Source organism: Macrosteles quadrilineatus, unplaced genomic scaffold (assembly GCF_028750875.1).
Source record: "Macrosteles quadrilineatus isolate MER2022 unplaced genomic scaffold, UCM_ALF_1.0 Scaffold_2__2_contigs__length_208266976, whole genome shotgun sequence".
Lineage (NCBI taxonomy): Eukaryota > Metazoa > Arthropoda > Insecta > Hemiptera > Cicadellidae > Macrosteles > Macrosteles quadrilineatus.
Window position 1 is genome coordinate 31,225,996 of NW_026542595.1, and position 27,373 is coordinate 31,253,368.

The following is a 27,373-nucleotide window of genomic DNA, read 5'->3' on the forward strand; positions in this document are numbered from 1 at the left end:
TTGAATTCAATTAGTTAAAATAGGATTTTAGGATAGTTTGGGATTCGTGTAGGAAGTTATTATTTAAGATTAGCAAGACGTGAGATCTAAGAGGGAGGGCACCGAATGGCTCAACTGCTGTGATAGATAAAAGATAACGCGTGGTACAGACACGTCCAGCTACACCGCGACTTAGCACAGAACGCTTTGTTGACATAAAGCTCGTTAAAATACAATCAAGTAGCATAGGCTACAATACTTTACACTATTGTGTAGATACTAGATTACCTGAGTTAATAGTGAGAGGGGGGGGTAATGAAAAATACGGTTAATCCAATATATTATAAAAACATATGACAAACTCATTAAAACGCTGTAAACAGCCATTAACGTCACGATTATCATTTTTATAAACAAAATTCAATATTGCACAATCATTATTATTGCACAATCATTATTATTGTGCAATAACATTATTATTGTAAATTTCAAATCATTTATCTTGGTTCAGTTGTACAAACGGCAACGTTTAAAATTATAGCTAACTCAAACTCTACTAATCACCAGCCAAACATTGCATTGCTATAAATAACGTAAATATTAAAGGAACCTTTAGAAAGTGTTATAAGGTACTGCTCATGATAGACAGATAGGCTACCGATAGGTGCTGTATCACAGCATAGGAATTGATAGATAAGTAATAAAAAAAGTGTAAAATTATATTTAGAGATAATTAAAACACTCTTAAAAAAGAATGTAACGAGAACAATCTTGTTATTCTTTTTCTTTGTTCTTTAATAGGTTTCTCTTCAATTCATACACAAATTCAACATGTCGCCATATTTAGGCCTACTCATTGGCCAATCACAGCCTTATTTAAGTTACCATGGATACTAATCACTCAATCACAGTTTACTAAGCATTATATCGTCATCATTCCCCAGCTGTTGTATCTGAAATCTGTTGTAACATAGCGCACAGCAGACAGAAGTGTAAAACGGAGCAGACGATTGTTGGCGCAAGCGTTGTTTCCATTTCATTTTCATCAAAGGAACTGTGATCAGTGGCGGCGATTGGGCTTGAGAGGTGGGGGGACGAAATCTAGATTTATTATTGATATAATTATATTTTATAATTTTGATAAATATTCCTTATGAAAGTAAACGCCGCCTCTGGCTGTGATGTTTCTAAAGGGAGGGAGAGGGGATCCGGATCGTTATATCGAGAAAAGACGCTGACAATTCGTTAAGCAGAGGTTACGAACGCTATATGGATATTCTGGCAATAAAAAATTCCTTATATTGAAGTGACTTATAAAACTCTAATTTTATTTATATAGAAAGATAAGTTTTCCAGTCCTGTACAACACTGATTCACGGTCTTTTCCCTGTAATCAAAATTCAAGTACAACTTGAAACACAGAATCTCCGGTTCCCGACCTGGATGATGGCTAGTTATTTAATTCAATTTACAGTTACATATTAGTACCCGTGATCAATCAAACCCGTTATGTAAGCCAAAGCCACACACGGTTATTAATCTCACTTGGTTTTGGATTTGCTTACAAACGTGATCGTAAATGGTTACAAACATGATCGGAAATGGTTGGGGCCTACACAGCATTCGTAAACAACATTTATGTAAACATATAAGTGACAACTAGGAAAAGGAATCTTTATCAAAACAGCTGTTCATAACTTCATATATGACGTGTTCTCTTAACAGATTATTAGCATTTCATAAATTAATGACGTATGTAGTAAACATGGAGAAAATAAACTAGAAAATCACACAAAATTGTGTTTTTTATCGTCCGTTGTTTTATTTCCAAAATAGTGAGGCCTTTTAATGGCTATAAGGACTCTCTCGGCAATCCTGTGGATACAATTAAACCATTAGAATCATAATCGGTACTCTAGTTTTCTTTAGAGAAGGCTGCATAAAAATGCCTTCTGGGCCGTTACAGACGGACATAAATAGAGATAAGACATGTTTCAACTTCTTCAATGTATAAAACACAAATAACCCAAAATATGTATAATTCTGAGCAATGTACAGACAAACCTATAACTTTATTCATATCCACTGGGTTTGAATTTTAAATATCTAAAAAAATTATAAAACTTCTTTTATAGTTTTACAAATAGTACTGGGCGGGGGAATAATGTTGTGTACATCATTTATGGTGGGGGGGCTGTTGCTCAATTGGGGGGGGGGGTGCGTCATGAGTCTAGGGGGGGATGGGCACCCCTGAATAAAGTTTTGATGGAAATAATTATTATGTGTAATTACTCTCTTAAATTGGTATTTTCAAATCTTTTGGTTTTGACAAACATTTATCACCAGAGATTCAGGCTCTAGGAGTCAGCTGATATTTAGCTATAGTTATCATTTGTTGTGATCTAGATGGGTTACTTTACAATCTGATTTGTTACTTAGTGTACAGAATTGAATTTCTATTCAATAGTTTTTCTTTAAAGTTTACTAGTGGCCTGTAGGGGTCATAGTCCATAATTAAGGAACAATAATTGTGGCATGTTAATGAGTCCATTGTGGCAACATGCGTTGAAATGTCCGTCTCCTCTGCGAAGTGAAATGCGCCACAACGCATGCAAGTGCCGTTTTGAGGACCTATTATATTGTGAGAAACAACACTCAACACATTTTCCAGCGTTCCTCTGAAGGTTGTTCTGAAGGCAGGTTGTAAACCAGCTTGTGGATTTATTTCATAGTTAGACCTTACATGAGGTTCTCTTTCAGCATTTCTTGTGTCAGTTGAATTCCAGGATACTCCTCCACGTCTTGCAGGTCTTCCTCTACCCTGTCTAGTTACTTCACTCATTATAAAAACGGAAAACAAAAACAATTCCTGGATACTCTTCCACGTCTTGCAGGTATTCCCATACCCTGTCTAGTTACTTAACTCATTAAAAAACGTAATAATTTTGATTGGTAACGTTGAATAATTTCAATGTTTGAGGTACTTGCTGATCCCCAAAGCTGAATACCATAAGTCCAAATTGGTTTTAGAACTGTTTTGTACAGTAACAATTTATTTTGTGTACTGAGTTTTGATTTAGATCCAAGAAGCCAATTAAGTTTAGTTGTTTTTAAATTTAGATGTTGTCTTTTAGTCCAGATATGTGCCTTCCAATTAAGCTTTGCATCTAAGTGCATGTATTTTATTTCTGTTACTTGAGGGAGGTGAATATTGTTCATGGATACTGGAGGACATGTAGCCTGATTTAAGGTAAATGTAATGTGTGCTGATTTATTTTCATTAATTTTGAACCTCCATGTTTTAAACCAATGTGAAATTTCATCCAAGTTTAGCTGTAAATTTGCTGTAGCTTGAGCTGGATTGTCGTGGACATATAAAATCGCCGTGTCATCCGCAAATGTAGCAACTATAGTGTTTACACTTTCTGGTAGATCCGATGTATAGAGAATATACAAGTATGGTCCAAGGATTCTATAGAGTAAAGGTCAGTTAAGTAATTTTGATGTTTAATTTGAAAAGTTCTGTTGGTAAGATATGATTTTAAAATAGGAAAAACTGAATAGGGTAGTAACTTCTTAATTTTGAATAGTAAGCCAGAGTGCCATACTTTCAAAGTCAAATGCTTTACTATTTATTTACCATAGCCAAACTACAGTCAAATGCCTGACTGACATCAAGGAAAGCAGCCGCACAACAAAATTGTTTGTTTTCCAAACAGTTTCGAATTGTATGAACAACCCTATGGACCTGTTCCACGGTGTCATGTCTCCGTCTAAACCCGAATTGGTGTCCTTCAATGACGTCGTCTTCTTCAAAAAGAGCTTGTAGTCTTTTGAGGAACAATTTCTCAAACAACTTAAGACACTATAGGCAAAGAGACTTATAGGTCTGTAGGAAGTGATTTCATGAGGAGGTTTTCCTGGTTTTGGTATGACAATTAATTGGGCTTTCTTAAATTGAGCAGGTATGTGGTCTAGTCTCAATATATAGAATTAAAGAGAAATGCTTCCGTAGCCGACAAAGATTGAGTATATTCTTCAAACCATCGGTTTTTGTGTCGTACAATAATCTTTTCAAATTCCGTGCTGCTCGGTTTTGGGTTTCTTGAGTTTTGCCAAATTCTTCTGAGTCGTCTCTTTTCTGCTATCTTATTCTTGATATGAATTGGGTAGCCTAGGCCTATTTTCTCCAATCTTTCACAATTAGGTAGAGGTGTGGATTCTTTGGGCGTAGTGAAACTGCCCCGACGTTTTTGGTACTTTTGAAACGATGAAACTGCCCCGCTCATTAAAAAGGATTAGCAAGGGTCGCCTCGCAAGACTAGAAATGCTGAAACTACCCCGAGCACCCGGCAAGGTAGTTGCTACAGGAATGGGGATAAAAGGGAATAATTTTTGTCCCTGGGTCCTGTCAGTGACTGCAGTCTTCTAAGTTCTTCTGCAGTTAACTGCCGTCGACTGCTTTTCCTACCAAGCCAATTGTTTCTGTACCAATACCTAACCCAACCTAAACTAACCTAACCTAACCTAACTTAACCTAACCCAACCTAACATAACCTAACCTAACCTAACCTAAACTAACCTAACCTAACCTAACCCAACCTTAAAAAGCTAGAAATTTCTGATATTGGTGCCAGTTTTAGAAGAATTCAGTCACTGATAGAACGCAGGGACAACAATAATTCCCTCTTTTTTGTTTCTGTACCAATACCTAACCTAAAATCAGCTAGTAGGGTAATTCCTGATATTGGTGGTAGTTATTAGAAGACTGCAGTCACTGACATAACGTAGGGACAACAGAAATTCCCTTTTCCCCAGACCCGTAGCGGCTACCTGGCCGGGCGCTCGGGGCAATTTCAGCATTTCGAGTATGACGAGGTGACCCTTCTTGATACTCTGTAATGAGCGGGGCAGTTTCATCATTTAAAACTTACCTAAAATATCGGGGCAGTTTCATCGTCCCCGGATTCTTTGGCAGAATTTTGAATACAGTCAACAAAGTGATCAACAGCAGCTTCTACATTTTCAGGACTACGTAGCTGTATGTGTAAATTTAAGTTTTGATTTAAAAAATTTTGAAATTGATTTTTAATTTAAATTGACATTTAAACCTAGTGTTAATTTAACTACTACATTTCGGGGGCGGGGGGGGTTTACCCCCTAACGTTGTGCTACGCCCTTGTGTTGAAGTTGAACAATTTTATCTTACGCAGTTTAATTTATTTTGGGGTGCGTTAAGACTTTTTCAACACCCTCTATATTAACAGACAAGCATGTTTATTGAAAAAAAATTTTCTCAGCTCCTGTGCATTGCAGGGAAAATCTACGCATACTGTTATAAATATTTATGCCTGTAGATGTGCAGAATCCCTTTATAAATTAAAATAGGCTCAAATTAAGCATGAAAAACAAATTTCAAATAAAAAAATTAACATGGACCTTGTAGTTTGCCATGTTGGTGACGAAATAATAACAAAATAGAAACAGAAAATCAAAACAAATGGAAGAAATTCCAATCACATGTTTTACAACGTGGGGTGAAAATAGAGAAGTTTGCACAATACATACTTTTGGTCAAGTTTTATACCACGGGGCGAACTCTATTTTTTACTGTTTTGTTTTGCTTCAAGATCAAATTTGATAAAAAATTATAAGTCACACACACGAAAACTAAAAATACTTTATTAGAAATAACTTTACAAGAATATTTACAAGATGGCATAGTGAGTCAGTAGAGCATAATAGCTCCATTTCCTTTTTCCTCAAGAACTGGTATTGAGGCGGCCTTAGCTCTAGACTCCTTTGTTCCCATGTAAATGAAGATTAGGTTGACAATGTGGACGACAGCAGCGACGACTGCCAGCCTGTAAGCAGATGAAACCTCTACAGTACTGAAAACTGGAGTGTGGTCTAGTAATGTGATTATATTTGGCAATGAGTGGTTTTATGAACAAAAAAATAACCTCTTAACCTCTCTTAGAAGTTACGAGAAGTGATTATCAAGTACGGTACTTTAGTCTTTAGTCAGTGGGACTACGTAATGGATTTGTCCAGGTTTTAGCGAATAAGCTATTCCCGTAGGTTCATGGTAAAACCTGGACTTGGGACCAATTTACTTTTTTGTTTTGATAGCCTCAAAAGACCAAAGACTCTATCTGTTCAAATTCCGTTAGCACGATAACTCGAGCCAAATTTATCTGATTTTGATAAAATTTTATATAAATAGCACTAAAACTTGTGAATAATTTTCAGACTTGACAATTTTCTGCAGTCATTACATTAAACTTTACATTGAACTATTTCAAAAAGATTAAAATTACAACAATGTTTGATAGTAGGTAGTCAAATATTCTATTAGTAGTGAGTGGTTACAAACGATAACATGAACACTCAGAGAAGTTATGAGTAGTGATTAAGTCCATTGGTGGAAACATATATTTACGGTTTCTGAGTTTTTTTTTTATTGTTACCTTATTGTAGGTAAATGGTAAAAGATACCGTATGTCACTTGTACAAAATGTGTTTACTGTACTGTAACAGAAGGTCCCTCTCTACTGGAGGTACCCACTGTTACTTTGGGTCCCGTAGCTCAGTAATAAAACTCAGTACTCGAGTGAAAATTTAAAAACGTACGTTTTCAGGAAAAGCACTTTGCAAATTCTTTTCCCCTTTTTTCAAAACTTTTATTTTTATTTTTATTTCATTAACATTTGAAGTTTCATAGAATGTCCATGGTAACACAATATCTTTGGTAGTTTCTTTTTAAAAGAGCATCTTTAGTGGAAAAACACAAAATCCTGTCACGACCATAACGCACGTTTAAATGAATATTTAAAATAGTTAATATTATTTTTATAACTATGTTTTGCTATAAACTTATTTACTTTTATGACCATTATACAATAAAAAGGTCACTGAGCTTTTGGTATATTTGGTCTTTCTAGAAAAAAATAAAAAAACTCAAAAAATTGAAAAAAGCCAATAAAATCTTTTTAAGTTTGTATAACTCCGAAAAAACTTACCTGAGACCCGAAAAATCGTTATGTTTGTATAGAGGTGTGCTTCTTTTGTGTATAAAACATTGAAATATGACGATATTTTAATTTTTGAAATTTTTATGATAGAAATCATAAACGTGATGGTCAGGGACAAGCGGTACGGTCGTGAATTGTCTGGAATAATCTAAATCTTTCCAAACAATCCTTCAATTATCCTGTTAGTTACAATAAAAATATGTGTTTCAATTGAACTAAACTGTTCAATTTACAATTAAATTAAAGTTATTGTCACGACCAAACACACTATAATCCATAAGGCTGGATTGGTCGTGAAAAAACCCGCGATCGTCGTGAAACTTTGGTCGTGAAATTACGTGTTATTTGGCTCTGTTCTGGCGGTAGCCCTGCACCTCATGTTCGAGGATACAAAGTGGACTTCTAGGTTAATCTAGCAATTGAAATATCTTATAAACAAAGATTAACACCAATGTCTACTTCATCGAATGACTACGTACGGTCATGGACACACCAAAATTACAAAAAACACAATCTTTCCTTTATTAATCTTGTAATTCCTCCTTTCAACTCGAAACGACTGGCACTACAATCCTGACATACACCCCGAACTAGTCTCTAAAACCAACTGACTCCATCCACGCCAGGCTTGCCACTGTCGTGCTCCAAAGTTGAAAATTTTTCCCAAATGGTCGTGACGCCAAATCGAGGGACAGACTTATTTTGTCATGGTAGTCAGTTTGTAATGACAATAAAATTATAATATGCTCCTTTTTTGTAAGTTTAATAACCATTGATGACATAAAAATAATGGCTTTATATATTTCGGCATGAATAATTAGTCTAAAAACAGCGTGAAAGTTTGTAAATGTACCCTAGGGACACGTCATGGTCGTGAATTTCGAGACTTTAAAAATACGAAAAAAATACCTAGAACCTATTTAAAACCAAATAAATGTGTGTAGCATGTTGCCCCCGTCCCAAAAAATATTAAAACACATAATAATAAACTACAAATCCAGTATCTACGAAGTAAAAGGCCAGGGACATGAAAACGTACGTTTTTAAATTTTCACTCACTCGCTTACAAAACCCAACTTTATTAAAACCCAAAACAATACAAAGCACACAAAGATTAAATAACAATTGAAAGGTAAGGTAGAAACTGTATAAATCATTTAGTTAGAAACTGAAACCCCAATTTTGAAAACCTTAACATTGCCCTCCCTCCAGCACTCCCAGCAGGACCCTTTCCTTCAGTACACCCATAGAACTATAAACATGGAACGCTGACTCAATGCAGCGAAAACAAGACGGCCGCAGATGGGCTCCACAAGTCAGTGTACGTAGCGGCACTGACCCATGTATTACAATGGGTGCGTTACGTTTTCCCAGTAGGGCCGCAGACAATTGAAAAAACATTTTTTTAAACCATCAGTTTGCCGCGATTGCAGGTGAGGATGATAATGTTACTGTGATTGCGGCCCGTGGGAGATGTTCACGATTTCGCCGTGGTCGCGAGTGTTGAAGATGATGTCTCAGTGATTGCGGCTCGTGGGAGATGTTCATTATTTCGCCGCGGCCGTGGGTGTCGATGATGATGTCCCTGTGATTGAAGCCCGTGGGAGATGTTCACGATTTCGCCATGGTCGCGAGTGTTGAAGATGATGTCTCAGTGATTGCGGCCCACCAGAGATGTTCATTATTTCGCCGCAGCCGTGGGTGTCTATGATGATGACCCGTGATTGCGGCTGTGGGAGATGTTCACGATTTTGCCGCGGTCGCGAGTGTTGAAGATGATGTCCCAGTGATTGGGGCCCGCGGGATATGTTCATGATTTTGCTGCGGCCGTGGGCGTTGATGATAATGTTGCCGTGATTGCGGGCCGTGGGAGATGCTCACGATTTCGCCGCGGTCACGAGTGTTGAAGATGATGTCCCAGTGGTTGCGGCCCACGGGAGATGTTCATGATTTCGCCGCGGCCGTGAGTGTCAATGATGATGTCCCCGTGATTGCAGCCCGCGGGAGATGTTCATGATTTCGCCGCGGCCGCGAGCGTCAATGATGATGTCCCCGTGATTGCGGCCCGCAGAAATGTTCACGATTTCACGGAGGTCGCAAGTGTCAATGATGATGTCTGTGATTGCGGCCCGCGGGAGATTTTTGCGTTTTCGCCTGGGGCTGGGGGTGTCAATGATGATGGCCTCGTGATGGCTTCCCGAGGGGGGTGTTTAAGATTTCACCACGGCCGTGGGTGACAATGATGATGTCCTCATTATTGCAGTCCACAGGAGACTATTTAACACGACTTTGCCACGGCTGCGGGTGACGGTGATGATGTCCCCGTGATTGTGGCCCGCGGGAGGTGTTCACGATTTTACTGCTGTCAAGGGTGACGGTGATGATGTCCTCAAGGTTACAGCTCATGGGATATTATCTTGATTTCACTGCGGTCGCAAGTGTCAAAGATGATGCACCTTTGTTACAGCCCGCGGGGAATGTTCATGACTTTGCCGCGGTCACGGATACCTATAATGGCTTTGACATGATTTAGGAGAGATACCCACGATTTCATCCACGATCACTGGTGTCGATGATAATGTCCCCTTGATGCATAGGAGATATTCACGATTACTTCCGCGATCGCAAGCAATTTCCACCACAGGGGTAGGGCCTAGGGCCGCAAGTACCCTAAATTTGGCACTGCCCAAGGGACCGACCACACTCGTCCTGTAAACACTGATTTCCTGACTAGCAACGTAATATATTATTTATTGGGCTTTTTACCCTTGTATATATTATTTGTCCGTCCTCATGAGCCTCAGGCCTGTGTGTAAAATGTATCAGCCCCTTTCATTACCCCCATCCCCTCTAAACTTAGCCAACCGACCCCCTTCCCACACCAAAAAGAAAGTTCCAGGGACTAGCTCTTTAAGTAAAAAAAACATAGGTATTGTTTTCCAATATGATTAAATTTTAGAGGTGACAAAAAATTCACAAGATTTTGGTTATTTTTAAATTAATGAAATGGCTATGCTCATTGACGTGAATAGGGAAGGGTCTCTTTAGCCAGAGAAGACACAATGTAATAGCCACAAACTCAAGACCAGTGTTAGCTGTTACGGGACTGGAGAAAATGGAACAATATTTTTCCCTTTCATTCTCTCTGAGACTTGGTCTTCTATCTGCTCGCATGATAAATAATGTAGTCACGACATTGATTGTCACTGGCCTATCCAGATCATCTCCCGCTCTCCTAGTGGAACTTTATTCACCTCCCGTGATTACAGGGAAATTAAGAATATCTCTCGCTCCCGCCATCTCTCCTCTTTTGTGTGGTTATTAATTGAAAAATCATAGCATGCTAGTCTGTTTCAAACTGATTTATAGACTTTCTTTGTTGATTCACATCCTATATCTAGACTATCTAGGTAATATTTATCAAAATTAATATTGGCAGAACCACTATTTATTACTTATCCATTTCTATTACTACATTGCCTTACCAGAAAGAGAAACCAAAGGAGGCCATCCCTTGAGAGGTCCAATAGTTGCTCTTTTCCTCCAGTCCTAAAACGTTGTACTGCAGTCTCTCGTAAAACTGGGCTATCCAGAATCCAATTGCTGTACACTGGAATATCACTGCAAAAAAAAAAAAATAATAAATGACATAAGGACAAAGAAATAAGGACATTCTACACTGACATTGACAAGGATGTTAGCAGATGTTATTTTTTACTAACACTAACACTGCTGTTACAACTGTTCTTGTCCAGTAAAAGGCAGCCTGTGACTTGCACTGGTAGATATTTTTACATGTTTTCAAAAAATGAAAGTAAAATCCAAATTAGAGAGAATTTATTTATAAAAAAAAAAAAATACATCTGCCTTAAAAACTAAGGTTGCCAATGACACAGAAAAAAATTTACACCTAAAATATTGAAGGATTATAACAGCTTTCCCTTCCTTCCCATATTATTTTAGTATTTTAGATACGTTAATCTAACTGCCACAGACGGTTCCCATACTACGGACTGTTCACCTTTACTACTTCCTTCACCACTTCCTACGTCATGTACCTTGTTTCCCTCCCTTCACATAGCATTTTAGGATTGCAGATACATTCATCTAATTGCCACAAACGGTTCCCACACTCATCCGCAATGCTGGCCTTTACTACTTCCTTCATCACTTCTTACGTATTGGATGTGTTTCCCTCTCTTCCCATAGCATTTTAGTATTTTAGATGCATTTATCTAACTGCTACAAACAGTTCCTACACTCCGCACTGCTCACCTTTACTACTTCCTTCACCACTTCCTACGTCATGGACCTGTTTCCCTCCCTTCACATAGCATTTTAGGATTGCAGATACATTCATCTAACTGCCACAAACGGTTCCCACACTCCGCAATGCTGGCTTTTACTACTTCCTTCACCACTTCTTACGTATTGGATGTGTCTCCCTCCCTTCCCATAGCATTTTAGTATTTAAGATGCATTTATCTAACTGCTACAAACAGTTCCTACACTCCGCACTGCTCGCCTTTATTACTTCCTTCACCACTTCCTATGTCGTGGACCTGTTTAAGTTTGCCATTTATGAAATGGATCCACCGACGGATTGTTTAGATAAAGTGTTATTTGTTACATCCTTATTTAGCTACGTAAATCAAATCTGTTAAGTACTGTACCTAAAAAGTATGTTTTATCTATGACTGTACCTATTCGATCAGTGGTCGTTTCCAAAAGCGACTTAAATCATAGATAATACATACATGTTTTATCTATGCTTAAATGTAAACATAAGACTTTTATTGTGGTATTTGATCAGTTGTCATTATCCAAATTTTTTTTCTTTGTACTGTGTTTATAGGTTGTGGCTTGATATTAACATATGCTATGATAACATATATTGTTTTGTTTATATTTACGTCATTTTGTAATCATCATGGCAACCCATAAGACCAATGTTAAAACTTAAAACCTTTAGTTACTTAAAAATGATCTAGGCATTATCAAAAATTAAAATTTGTTACGTCTAAACCATCTAAACATTTGACAAAACAACCTTGGTAAGTTTGGCTAAAATTTGTTGCAGCCGTTATTGAGATTAAGTGTTAATTAAAAAGGCTGTGCAAACAGCAAGGAGGTTTGACACTCACATGTTACGATGTTCCAGAGGTACAACCCCAGCACACCAGTGAGAGTTCCGATGGGAGAGGTAGCTGTGTTGATCACTGCTAACACCGCAGCCAACGCAGCAAATACAAGGGACAAAGCTAGACAGGCCACTGTCGTCAGCCAGTAACTGTACACCATCAACTCTCTGTCCATCTTCATGGCATCATACACTGAAAATATAAATTACTTACAAGTAGTAAATTAGCTGCTAATGTAAATTCAGAATCTACTTTTGGTCAGAAAACATTGTAATATAAAGAATTTCTTATTGTTTGCTATGCCTACTGTAAGTAGCTTGAGAATAAACTGATCTGTTCAACTGACAAGGACAAAGCAAATTTCTATGGATTGATAATTAAAGGACAATTTTACAAGTTAGTTGGGTTAGTTAAGAGGAGAGGCGAAGGTTCAGTATGAATGAAACTCATCTCTTACTATCAATAATAGTTTCTCGTTTCTACCAAAATTTTGTACAAAAGTGACTACAAATCAAAATAATTGAACGATTATTGTGACCTCCTGATTTGGACAAAGGGCGGATGAACCTAAAGTTTAATTGTTGCACAAACCCTCAAGACTAAAAAAATCAAGAGTTGTTAACTAGGTAAATCTCTCTTTGTAATTTTGGGCAATAGCTGTCTTTGTCATAGGACATTATTTGTTAAAAATTAAATTTGTCTTTTTTTACATATCAACTAAAAACACAACGAGGTCCATCCTTTACAGTATTGTCAACCCAGTGCTGGGCGAGTGGCTGGTACAAGGAAGAGACAAACATCCTGGAGTACATTTTCAGAGACATCCAACATGGATACTGATGAAGTACCTGTTTAGCAGCAGTTTATACCATACTATTGAGGAGTGAATGTCAACATAACATGTGGTTATGGCTTAATAGCTACCTACTAGTTTACCTGTTGCTCGAATTCGAGCAAGCTAAGTATTACAGGCGTTATTTTAAAACGAATAACAGTAATAATTTCTGATGACTTTAAAAGATTCGACTCAAAGATTATGGAAATACACAAGATATACGTAACAGATCGATATAATCAACATTTCTTGTAAATATTTGATCATTTTACAAAAGCTGATCTTGTTTTAGCGAATTTCCCATATAGGGAATAAGCTATTACCGTAGTACTCATGGTAAGACCTGGACCCGAGAGGGACGGGTGGCGTCGTCCTGTAATCCAGCCACTAGGAGGTCACGAATTGTGGATATTTATAGGGATGCACTGTGGATGTGATGCTCCCCAGTGTGGATTAACGTCCGCACTAGTGAGTACTACGACTATCCGCAGTACTATCCTGATAATTAGACCAATTCGTAAATTACAAGGAAAAAATGTGGTTCGGATTCCACTATAAACTGTAGGTCCCTTAGTTGCCATTAGCTGTATGGGCTATTAATTAACAGCTGTGTCTAAGGAACATGTCGGCCTTAGTCACTAACAAGACTACAAGATCGCGCCACTCATCCTACACTCATCCTTCACTCATATTTGGGTTAAAATACGCACATAGTGGCGTCCCCATCTTAAAAAATTGATAATTGATAATTTAATTTTTCATTTTGAGGTCCCTAGAGACCAAAAACTTAATAAGCGATGGCAGGAGTAGTATTAAGTTCCACATAGATAAACTTTGTGGACAATAGCACAGCAAATAAAACAATATTATGCTATGGAAAGTTGTACGCATCATCCATCTTTTAGAACAGTCAGCTGTTGACATGCTAGGGCAAAGGCTAGCGCCGAGCGCGCAAGCGAGGACGGGGAAACAGCTGATTTCCTGATGTTTCATAGTTGTAATACCAGAAACAAAAGAACCCTCGGCCGTTTCGAGCCGCGCAGGTTTGAATGGTACGGCCCACCTACCTGCGCGAACCACGTGATCTTTTCGTTTCTGCGCAGGTTGTTTTGTTCGTGGTATATCTAGTTAGTTGTCAAATTGTCTGCTAGCCACTAACTTTACACAGGCATCAATCAACAGGTGAGCACTTTTTCACCTCAAATTAGTTGACGAATATCGAAACTGGAAAATCGATACTTTTACAGCTCGATTTTTTTTAAATTTAGTGCATCGCGATATCGATAGTCCACTCACTCCCACTCCATCCTTTCCCGTTCTCCTTTGACTTGACAGTTTGACTTAATGGTAGATCATTAGGGGAGAACAATATATAATTGTAGCGCCTAGAGACGTAATGTCAATTTTAAGAGAATACATAAATTTGTTAATACCTTACGAACAAATTCTTCTTCAGTTTCTATTTATCAGTAGATAGTAATGGGAATAAAATTCAATGTCAACAGTTGAAAAGCTTATTGCTAAGGTTATGTTCATTGACCAGAATTTGTTTTCATAAAAAACTAAATATCATCAGATGGAGGCCATTTCTATTAACTAAATTGTATTATTATTGTTAGTATCAACCCAGCTCTTGTAAAAAATGCCAAAATTCCTCTCCTTCCTGAGAGGGTGTGTAATTTACTCTTTTCTAACTCAAGACTAACTTTAAAGCATAATGATGAATTAAAAATTACAAAATTATGACCTTGCTCACAGTTCTTAGAAATTTTAATCCTGATTCCTTCATTAATCTTATTTTTTGTCTGGAGGTCGATATGATTATAGTATCTACTCAAGAGCAGTATTGAATTTTGAATTGAATGTAACAGTAACTTATTTAGTATCAATTTATTCAGCTCAAGGGGTCTCTTTTATAAGAGGCCCACCACTTAAAAGGTTTAACTTATATTTTAAAATTTAATAGCCTATTGAAAGTTAAAATTAAAGCCATTGAGTTTGTAAAACTTCTTAGTCAGTCTCAGTCAAACTAATAAAATTTACTCCGATTCCGATTCGATTACTCTAAAACAATCGAGCGGTAAAAGTATCGATTTTCCAGTTTCGATATTCGTCAACTAATTTGAGGTGAAAAAGTGCTCTCCCAATCAACAATCAGCGGTAGCACAAGTAGCCTGTTACCATTGACTATATGTAAACACTAGTGTTAAAATTTATATAGTCAATGCTATTACTGAATTCGATAATATACATATTGTGACAGATCTATGAAATGGAGAAAAACGTAAGGTTAAAAAACGTGTCTACTTGCTTGCATGAAATATAGCCTAACAGGTAAAATGGAAGGTTTTAGGACAAGTGGGTACACTTCTAGCCGTTAGAAATGGCTTTATAAAGTCACTAAACGGCTTTTAGGAGATATGGCTTCGTAGTCTACAGTAGGCCAATGTTTTGAAATTCATGAATGCAAGTTCGTCATAGTTTGATTTTTTAAATGTCTACTTTGCTCATGACAAAGACAAATAACAGGTGAAATGGGAGGTTTATGGACATTTGGACACATATAGACATTAATAATGGCTTTAGAAAGTCAGTAAACAGCTTTTAGGGGGATATGGCCGTAGGCGTAGCCCACAATATGTTTTGAGATTTATAAATGCAATCGTCACAGTTAGTTTTAAAAATGTCTACTTAATCATGACAAATAAATGGGGAAATGGGAGGTTTTGCACACAGTTCTAGACGTTAAAACTGGCTGTAGAAAGTCACCCAACATGAATTTCAAAACACTGTAGACTACGGCCATATTCTCCTAAAAGCCGTTGGGTCACCCGAAGTGGGAGTTTATGGACAATTGGGCATGGTTTAACGTGTTAAAAATGGCTTTAGAAAGTCACCAAACGGTTTTGAAAATTCCAAAATTTCCCGGACCCCCCTGCCTTATTGGTGGGTGCTCCACACCCCCCAAGCCCCCCGGTAGCCCCCCCTTTACAAGGTCCTAGAACCGCCACTGATTGGCTACCATTTTGGATAGAATAGAGATAGCGAACTCTGGTTTTTACCATTCTTTAAGTTTTTGTAAACACTTCAAAACGAAGTGACACTAAATGGGGGTTAACATTTTTATTTAGCAAGGCAACTTTTGAAAACAACCCAAAATTGAAAAATTGGTAGTTCTTTGAATCCCATAAAAAAAACCACAATGCTAACTAATAGTTAAGATTGTCCACTGAGAGATACTTTCATTTAATGCATAGCCAACATCAACTACAGAGGACAAGCCTATAGTTTTACAGTTAGTTGTAAGTCTCAAGCCTCGTTTCCATCAAACATTTTGTACCAACAATGTTGGGAGCTAAGTTCAAAGTTGATTTGAGCACAGCTCCCAACAATGTTGGCGCGCTGTTTCCATTCCAGCAGTATACGCGCCAACATTTCCCGCCAACCTACTGCGAGCACATTTCACTACCATCCACACCCAGTCCCACACACCTATCTACACCAGTGCACCTTCATCATGGAGAGCGAAGAGACTGCTGCTGCTGCTTTTGTCGTAATGGCTGGTGCATATCACCAATTAATTAGTTTAAAACGCAGAAAGCGACCGCGATGGTAGGTTAGGAGTTTTTTTTTGCTAAAAGGGCCGTTGAATGTGCCTACAACTCCCTTGTGAGGGATTTAAGACTTCGAGCTGGATCCCAAAATTTTGTACGAATGACGGCAACTGACTTTGAAGAATTACTAAACTTGGTGGCTCCTCTAATCGCTAAACATGGTGAGCGCAGTCCCATATCAGCTGGCGAAATGTTAGCAGCTACATTAAAATACTTGGATGGCATCACTCCTTTTATTAGTTTTTGTGCTTGCTGTTAGATACATCCCACAACACTGTCTCACTTTCATACAAAGATATCAACTTTAACACTTCGTCTTTTCCCCAATCTTGACTTGACATCGCCATGGCCTCACTATACCGTCCAAAAGCCCAACACAACAAGATACACCGACACGACACACGAATGTTTACACCATAAACAAAAACACGTGGTGTTGTTGGTGTTTAACCCGTCTGCTAGGCTAGAGGTGCGATGGTGCTGCGGTGGATGTGCAGGAACTACTCACACAGAGCAAGTGCGCATGCGTAAGTTCTGCTCACAGCAATGTTGGCAGCTGGACACCGTTTCCATTACCTTTTGAGCACAGCTCACAACAATGTTGTCAGCTGCAACGGCTGCAAACACTTTTTGTTGGCCAACACTGCTCAAAACATTATGCTAGTGTTTCCATTCAACATTTTACTCCAACTTTGTTATGAGTTTAGCTGGCAACAATGTTTTGAGCAGAAAATGTTTGATGGAAACGGGGCTTGAATGACTGGGGCCCTTGATCCATGAAGTGGATGATAGCAGATGCTGAGAGTGAGAATTAATTAATTACACAGGGAAGAAGAGCCAGCAAGTGACCAGAAAGATGGGTCTAGTTAAGTGAAGACCGTGACCACCACACCTCCTCTCATGACATAACCAACAGCTGACCCAAATTTAGACTTTCATGTTCTGCTCTAAATCAACCTGATATGCTTCGAATTGGCTGCAACATTGTATCCTATAAGTGTAGATTTGAAAACTAATTTCAACCCATTTAAAATTCGTACAAATTTGATGAGTATTTATACTATTTAATTGGTTTTTGTGATTTACTTAAATAATTGTATTACTGTATATTTCATTAATCTCGTATTATAAATTATAATCAGCAGCATAATGACAGATTTCTTGTAGGTTTTGTATGTTTAATCTTCAAAAAGTTTTGAAGAATTTTTCAACAAACTATACTATTATAACCATTTGTGTTCTTAACTCCAAATTGAAAAGAAAATTGAAAAACCAACTAATGGGATGAAAAACTTAAAGAGCAAATAAGAGTTCATTAGTAGCGGACTTATAAAAAATGAGCTTTATATCCTTCTACATGTTTTGTAAATTGTAGGATGGTAAAATTATACTATAATTTTACCATCCTATAGGGTTACAAGTTTTGGAAACGATTCGTATTAATGAAACATAGAGCTGTAAAATTATTGTTTAATTATAATATCTAGATTTATCAAACTTCATTGTCATACACCCCGCAATCACAATATTGACTGTTATAGTTTTGTTTGGAACTGCAGACATCAGAGAAATCTTAAAATCTGTCTCATTTATATTTACCATGAGAAATATTTAACTAGATTTCAAGTTGAAAGCCGACATACCACTGAACGGGTAGTTTCGCCAGCCGTAGGCGACGTTGAGCTCCTTGTCACCATAGAACAGTCCCATCCGCACAACCCCGTCACTCTCCTGTGGGTTGGGCGTGCGCTTGGCTCGTGCTGTCACCCAGTACTTGGTCCCCAGGGCTGCAGCCACCAGCGCGATGCTGAGGCAAGACCCCAGGAAAGTAACAAAGATCATCCCTCGCTTGTACAGGTTCATGCTGCGGCTGCCACTTCAGTGGGTCATGAAGTGTGGAAAATCCATCCTCTGCAACAGCAAACGAGGAATACGCATCAAGGAGGATGTTCAACCAGGTTTACATATAAACTGAGGAACACCTACATTCTATTAACAATTTTATACTTTAACCATCTAAAAAAATGTTTTAGTTATACTGCTGCAAAACAGCCGTTTGTAATGCATGCGTTGGGGGTCTAAAGTAGCATTTTTACTCTCTAGGGAGTGAAAACCGTTTTTAGCCCCTAGGGAGTAGTTCGACATATCGAAAGTATAATGTACACAATAATACTAGAAAAAACGATTGAATCAAACCAAACTGCTGCTTGCTTCCATTAGCAAATTAAATTGAAAACAAGTTAGAAGTAGTTATAAAAGTTTATCTTAAAATTAAAACTATTTTAAGTATAGTATGATAATTTGTTAAAATAATGGTGCAATATGAAAAAATGTTGTTCATCTCACGGGCAAAAAGTTTCTTTTTTCTTACAATTTAAAAATAGTCCAAATGGATTCTTCTTTTGACTTGCAATCAAAACATCCTAATTTACAAAAAGGAAGCCAGGATTTGAATTTAATAAAAAAATTCTTATGCAGTTAGCTACATGATTTTATGTTACTTACTTCCATTGTTGTTAAATCGTTTGATACGATGGTGGAAATGATTTGATACTATCAAAATTGATTCATAGTTAGATGTTTAATAAATTAATTTTAATGTTTCTTATGAGCTGTGTTAAAAAATATTCAATATTCATAATAATAAAAGATTTTGGTTTTACTCTGTACCCTACCTAAGGACGAAATCTCCCTTATTTAAATACAGTAGTCGCAGCTAGTCTGGGCGCGCGGACCCTTGTGTACTAGCCGTGCTGAGAGTAACGGCTCGCTCACCCCCACAGCCTCGCTGAACAACCCCAGAGAGCCGAGTGGGCAAGATGTTTTTGGAAATGAGCAATAAACACTCCCCTCTACACCCCCCGCCATAGCGCGGCCGCGCGCCCAGACTAGCTGCGACTACTGTAACTTAGGACGGAAAGTTTTAAACTTATGCATATGTGTTTTAAATGCAAGTATTTTTGCAATTCCTACACTTAAAAGTCAAAGTGCACACTTAAGTCTTGTGTCTGCTCATTAGAACAACCTTGACATCACAATTGCCCTATCTATGAATAGAACTACTATATCTTCATACCATATCCATGGTGTTTTGTAAAACTTCAGTCATTCAGAGAATTTTCAATGATCACACAATTTCTTGTCACTAGGAAAAGTATTGAAAATTGGTCTCATTGAACATTATTTCATTTGCATGAGTAGATTGACTTTTGGATAGGTACAGAAGTATATTCTAACCATATACACCTGCTGTAGCTTATTTTTTTAAAAAAGGCTATAGAATATAAAAAGAGTATTGAATGAGCCACCCCTACCCCCTACTGTCTAAAATTTGAATGTGTACCTTAGTTTTTGTTAGTTTATGTAAAATAAAAGATGATTCATAAGTCATAATAAGTAGCTACATAAGTGCTGATAATCCTGCCCATCAGATTAACTTTGGTTAAAAAGTTGGCAAACAGTCAGTAAGTTACTTCAGCCTACACTCAATGAATTGATTCATGTTCATTTTTATTCAAAATGGCCACTAACTTCAACATGAGGAATAAGATTGAATATCTATTACCAATCAATAGTCTAAAGGTACACAATGGTGAATTTACTGTCAACAGAGACACTCATGCTGGTGTACATATTAATCTCCCTGCTCGTGCTCTGGCACAGTACAGGTAATTATCGGCTACATAACCACATATTTCATGCTTTACATAGTAAGTAGATTCAACATAATCGGCTGGTTGTTGCAGCTGACGTAAAAAGATAACAGCTGTTAGTTAAGCATAAACATTTTCCTTCCGTTCCTTGTTTCTTATGGTTACCAAAGTAGGAACTGGAAAGTAATTTCGTCACTTTCAGAGGGAAAGGAAAGTCAGAGTCAGATGACAGTTGTGGTCGAATGATCGCATATTGGAGCCAAACTCCGCTTGTCCACGGAAACAAAGACTGAACAGCGCATTTCATAACAGTACGACTCCTAATGAGCCCAACTAAGCGACTGATTATTGGGCGAGTGGAGCTGGTCCGAGGCTATTCCGATAATTAGGTAAGAATGGCTTAGGTGGTCATAATGGCCATGACGAAAGTCCAAACAAAACCGCTAAATGTAATGACATGACAAATTAGGGTGTATGCTAATGGTCTTGTCTAGAATAATTGATGAAGGTTGAAAAGGTTGGCAAACAATATCTTCTAAAGCTCTTATGAAATAAGTTCATACTGTGATTAAAGATGAAAAATTTGACACATTCTTAGTTTATGACCATTTATGCGTAATTGAGTGTTTTAAGCACCAACAATGTCTACCGTTCACTACTTTGTTTTAATAGTGACCGAATTGTTCGACAAAATAAACGGGTTAGGCTATATATTAAAGGAAAAGCCTTACATTAATTTCTACAAGAATATTATATAAAGTAACTACAACTTCTCAATGCTCTTTCTCAATGGTTTATGGTCACAAAAAAAGTAAAATGAACATTGCTTCCAAGAGCTCCCATATTTATCAATTCTTTGAGAGAGCGACGCACTTCATAAAACAGGTACCGTATATTGAAAATATTACACTTCAGAATGCGGACCGCGGAGAGGAACTCACGTCACTTTATCACTAATGGGGCAATTTGGCATATTGTCAAGATTATTAATGAGCGAATAAGATTCCAGATGATTCACGACGTATATAGCTTACAACAACTCAAAACTGTAGTTGCCGATTCACATAGCTTATTTGCCCGTCGTTATATAGGCCTAAATATTTTACGAGCATAGTGGCGATGTTAATGCGAAATATGATGTCGAATGTCGCCGATGGGCGATGACACAACATAGGATCACCGTGAGAAAGGAAACTAATCAGCTGTTACCTGGCCACACAGAACACAGGTGGAAGGGCTCAGCTGACCGTTTGTTGACGCCGCGGGACTTGGGGGGTTCCTACAGAAGAAAGCTGAAGTCACGACCAGAATGTTGCGAAATATGCTCCGTCGAACGGCGTGGGACGCAGAGAGAATCGCTAAAATGTCAGTAAACCGACAAACCCTGTTCCTTGTCACAACAGTCTGCTTCAACAACTTCACGTTTATCATAAATATCCATTTAACCGATCACATGAGAATAATGTGATTACAAACTCGTATTACACCTACACGCCCAATAGTAATAACACTAGGCTTATGTAGGCCTACCCGCAGTTCAGGTAACAAAACAATATTTTTGTTGATTGATTGCATAGCCTAACTTTCGGTTGGTTACGAAGTTTATTTGTTTTAGTGGGAAGATTGATTTTTTACACTTTAATATTAAGGGGAGCATGATCAAATTTGATTATGGACGTATGCTATATGTGCATATATTGTAATTCCACAATTTAAAAGTGTGTTGAGAAAGATATTTCACTCAGCAGTTGCCTCAAAGAAATTTTCATAAAACTTTTTTATTAAAACTGTATTATTTAATATTTGTTAAGTTTAAGTTTAAATAATTGTTATAAATATAAATTCCATCAACTAGTTACAAACACAAATACAACTCCTTCTGGAGTTACCGTTAATCGCAGAGGTGGGAAACTTCTGTCCTTTGCGATTGAGTCGTCATAAACGTTGATGATGCAATTCATCTTTAGCTAATGGTCGCCGGTCGCCGGACGTGATACGGTAATGATGGGACGTCAACTTTAACCTATGCGCAGAGAGCAGCCGGTGAAAGGTTACGTGATCGTGGCTATCTCGTCCTTGGTCGGGGAATGCGATGGTACTGCACTGTACACTTGCTGGCACACATTCGCATACGAGACAAACAGTAGAAAGTTTGGAATCCATCTACTCTAGTACTGGGATAAATCAAAGACAGCTACACTACAACACACCAGACTGTGCGAATTGATACAGAAGAAACCCAACCAAACTATCGTCAGGTCGCTAACAGGAGATTCTCTAATCCTAGAGAATAACATGTTTTTCCGCGTTTGTTTGTCAGTTGACAGCTTTTACTTATAATTGTGTAGCAACATCGACGAGAAACAAATATATTAATAGATTACAATGTGCATGTTTTTTTTTAGATCTGTTCTTTGTTTTTTGTTTTACAACTCGTTCGTCGGATAGAAAACGTTAAAACACGGCAGTTAACGTTTCATAAAGAATATTAAACTTATAGATTACGGGATGTACCAATACTTTACTGTAGTACTTAGCTTTGCCATAGTTGTGCTTATTATCGGGTAGTGTTTTACTTTCCACCCCTGTAGATAGCTATAGAGAAATAATTTTTTTCGTCAAAATTTTCGAGTTTCAGTTTTTGGTTGAAATATAAATTTTGGGCTTCATTTGCTGATTGCTAACTTATATTTTAGTTTGTTGACAACTCACTTAATAAAAACAAAATTGTTTGTTACATTTGTCTATGATAAAAAATTATAAATAAGAAAATTGACCACTCGTAATATATACACAATCAGTAGGTCTATGTTTGTACATATTTACGTGTCCTGTATTTTCTGTATTACTTTAATTCAGAAATAATAAGCAAAAACTACAGTACACTTGTAACTTAGTAGTTGTACTGTTGTAACTTGATGCAAATTATATTCGTTTGATGTTTGACCCAACAACAAATATTTAGCTTGTGTACTGATTCATTCCTTTACTTGTTCTACAAAAATTAACTTCCGTTTCTGAGGTATTGGTATTTAACAAGAGGATTTCGATATTTAGTTTACAGCAATAGTTTGCGTTCAACCTATTTACAAATTCTTCGTTTATCACGTATTGAGTCGTATTGCAGGGACACAGCCTACGCATTAATAAGTTCCGCTGTGAAAGTGTTCATACAACTGGTATCGTATAAGTATCGTGTAGCATCAATGAGCGATGTTCACGTCATGTCTACCAGGAAGACGTTACACAGCCTGTAGACTGTAGAGTGTAGAGGGTCGTGGTGTAGAGGTCCTTCAGCTTCACTTTCACACGAGGATACATCGCTACAACTACAACTGATGTAACAGAGACATCGGACATCGGCCACACAGACCTTGGTGCGGGAGTCGCTCAACGCTCAACGCTCAACGCTCAATGATCAGTGGTTTTACTATTTATGGAAATCTGCTACAAGTGTGATGAAAACTGCGAAGCGCAACAAGAAAGTCCAGTCACGGCCCTGAAATTAATCCAGGAAGAGCGTTTTGTGCATTGCGGATAGTATCAGGTCTTTAGGCAGTCATGGTACCTCGCGGACAATTTGTAAAAAGGGATCTATGAGCATGAGATAAATCACCGGGGATATCCAAACGCGGGACACGGTGCAACTGCGCACTTGATTAAGAAATTAGTAAGCGGATTATTTTTGGGACCCGGGGGGATGGTCGTGCTGCGCACGTTTACCCTAAAGCCTATTATGCACGGTTGATCGCACCTTGACCTGTGCTGTAGGACTTTTAGTCACTCTTGGTCAGTATTGGTTAAACGTTGAAATGGATTGTATTACAAAATGTAAATAAGTGTATTATATTTTAATTGATATTTTTCATTTAATTACTAAAAGGAATTTAATTTGTTTGACAAGATTTTGATAATGCCAACATGATTGTTAATGTTGCTCAATAAATGACTTTGACTTCAAGCCCAGAATTAAGTGTGGTTATATAAGGTTGGGAATGCATATTATATGAGTTGACAATAGGACACCTACTAAAGATATTTAAGCCACCTCTGAGGAAGAAAGTTTCGTGTTGTAAATGGTAAGGACGGGAAACGGACTTTCGGCCTGCGCTGCCCCTGACTCGGCCTGGGCTGCCCCTATTATGTGGTGTAAAGGGTAGGTTTCTCGGGAGTAGGTACCTGACGTGAGCTTGCGCTTTACCCACTAAATCCCAGGAATCTCCCGGAAATACCTGTGGGGTGGTGGACAGGGTCGTCGACACAGGAAACAGGGCAAATAGCATTGGAGCCAACCTTCTAGGAAATACATTACTATTGTATTAGAATACTGCTGTAATCTTTGGCATTAACGACTCAGAAAGTGATGGTGTCTACGGGTGGTGGATATCCGCCCCAAATAAACCTATTTTTGTTTCAAAATTTTAGATTAAAAAATACGCAAATTCTTACTACATATAATAAATCTTTTATGCTTCTTTTAATACTGTATATGATAGTGGTTTTTAGTACTGTATTATGACAAATTTAAATGTAAAATACTTGCAGTTATTTGAACTTGAATTCATTATTTCTTAGGCCGCGAACGCTAAATATGTAACAGATGTTCGTGTACAGTAGTTAAACAATAAAAAATAGTGCATTTCATCACTAGAGGGTACCTATTTAACAGTACTGTATTACGAAACGTTTATATGTAAAATACTTGTAGCAATTTGAACTTGAATTATTTATTTCGTTGACCGCGAACACTAAATATAAAAGTATCAGATGTTTGTGTAAGGTAGTAAAACAATACAAAATAGTGCATTTCATCACTAGAAGGTGTCTATTTAACTTTACTGTATTAACACGTTCGCTGCGGGCCATCAAACAGCAGGCGTAGCCCCAGTGCGGCGCAGCCCGCAGCGTCGAACAAACCCGATTGCCGGGTGATTGGCTCTCATATTTCGGTATGACGAATAGCAAATAACGTGCGGTGATGTCCTGTTTTATAACAAGAGTCGACGTAGTTCGCTAAACACTCACATATAGCAGCACTGCTTGGAACGTAGCCGGTCCCATCGTATTAACAATTGGAGGGAGAAAGACGGGACAAAAAGTTGATTTTTAAGTTTGCCAGACGGGGATTTTATGGGGAAATTTTACTACCAACCTACAACACAACAAAAAGCAAGTCACCCACTACACGCTAACGTGGAAACATTCTGCAAAGGGTCGTAAACAAACGCACGTGGCGCGCTCGCCCACCCCCATCCCGCCCCCCCTACTGATAACGCGACAAAAATAGAAACCAAGGTCACCACGGTCATTCAACTGTGTCAACGCAGGTGGCTACAAAGTATTAGTTCGAAATATCAAACGGCTGAGCCACAGGAAAATATTGAAGTTCAGGAGGACCCAAGTATCCATATGGATACCGCCGCCTCTACGTGATGGACTCCAGGTATCCATATGGATACCGCCGCACCCAATGTGTTAAGAAACCTTTAAATGCAAAATACTTGTAGTAATTTTAACTTGAATTCTTTATTTTGTTGGCTGCGTACGCTAAATTTTGGCCGTAAAAGTTTAATTTTGATACTTACTTGTTCTGTGTTATTTCACCTAATAACAACAGTACATTTAATTCCATCCAACATAATTTTTGTTGGAAATGCACAATGTTGAATTGTGTGTTCCAATTATTAAATTGCAAATTACATTAATTAATTGTTGAATGAAATGCATAGGGGCATTTAATTCCATCCAACTGAATTTTCTGATTTTGTATATAACAAACTGTAAATTTCTTTTATTGATTGTAAATATCTACATCACTAGAAGCCTTTTTGTAGTAATTGATCATTTAAACACTGCAGTTACAAGTTTAATTTTAATATTTTGTTGTACCAATACACCAGACTGTTAATTAATATATAGGATTATATTTTAAACGCATTATTATAACATACTTGTCTCTTGTTACATTGGTTTAGTTTTTAATTTCGTATTTTATACTTAGTGTTTATCTGGTTTTTACATAACAAATTGTTATTTACTTTCACTTTGTATTTGCTTGTAAATAGGACACTACCAGAAGTTTTTTTTAGGTAAACATTATTTTAAACACTGCAGTTTTTTTTTTTTACCTTACACCAGACTGTAATTTAATTAAAGTAGGCCTATCATTATTTTTATACTACGTCTCTTGTTTAAATTATCTGAATGAATGTACTACGAATGTACATTCAGCTGTTAAACTACAATTCACACTTTAAACTGAAACAAGAGGTTCTACCCGTGAATTCACGGGTGAACAGAAACCACCATTAAATTAATTTAATCAACTTTGACTTTATATTTCATTTAAAGGGCCCAAGTTCGAGAAATTTTCATGTGAAAGGATGTTAAAGGCAGTGGAACCTTCATACCTTACGTCCTAAGGTTGGCCGAGGTTGTACCTGTACACGCAGCTCTCTTTCACGACATCTTTAATACTTTTCAATGAAATTGCGATCTGTTAAAGATCGGTGACAACCTCTTGGAACGAACAACATACATGGTTTGTTAATCTCATAGTCATCATGGTTCGAACACCTTTAGTTACTCACTTGTAACAAACAGCTATAAATAGCTTCACTGTCCATTCACCGCGACTCTTTTAAGAACGTGAAAGTAAATAATAAAATAAGTAAACAAAAATGTAAGCAAACAATAGTTATTTGTGCAACTAGTGAGAAAAGTGAGCAATTGACTCACTCGAAGGAATGGTTTCTCGAGTGAGGCAATTGTACTTTGAACTCGAGTTGCACATTATACTTTTCCTACTGTTACCATAGAACAAATAAATTTGTGAAGAAACATAACCTATTTTACACAGAAGTGAACTTTTAATAAAACATTTAATGTGAAGAGACAAATACAACAGTACAACAGCTGACCAGCTGATTTACAGCCAGTGCTGCCAACGCATTTAGCGCGCATATGACGTTGCCTGCGTGTAACGCGCTCACTATTTCGTGCCTTCACGTTGCAAATCTGGAGTGAGACAAAGTAATTAGAGTGAGACAATGTTAACATTGTCTCTCTGATGAGCGAATTGGCCACTTTGCTTTCTCAAATCAGTGAGAGAACATGT

At 37.6% G+C, this 27,373-nt stretch overlaps 1 protein-coding gene across 1 annotated transcript in view; it reads right to left on the minus strand.

Moving 5' to 3' along the window:
* Window positions 1–5,641: 5,641 nt before the first annotated feature.
* Window positions 5,642–27,373, minus strand: part of LOC128987980 (clarin-3) — a 46,029-nt gene continuing 24,297 nt past the window's right edge. Inside the window, exons 2-5 of the mRNA XM_054409141.1 lie at window positions 18,247–18,514; window positions 12,158–12,346; window positions 10,499–10,634; window positions 5,642–5,843 (exon numbers count right to left, since the gene is read on the minus strand). Coding sequence (XP_054265116.1) covers window positions 5,708–5,843; window positions 10,499–10,634; window positions 12,158–12,346; window positions 18,247–18,466 — 681 coding nt within the window. The 5' untranslated portion in view covers window positions 18,467–18,514 and the 3' untranslated portion in view covers window positions 5,642–5,707. The remainder of the gene's footprint in view (window positions 5,844–10,498; window positions 10,635–12,157; window positions 12,347–18,246; window positions 18,515–27,373) is intronic.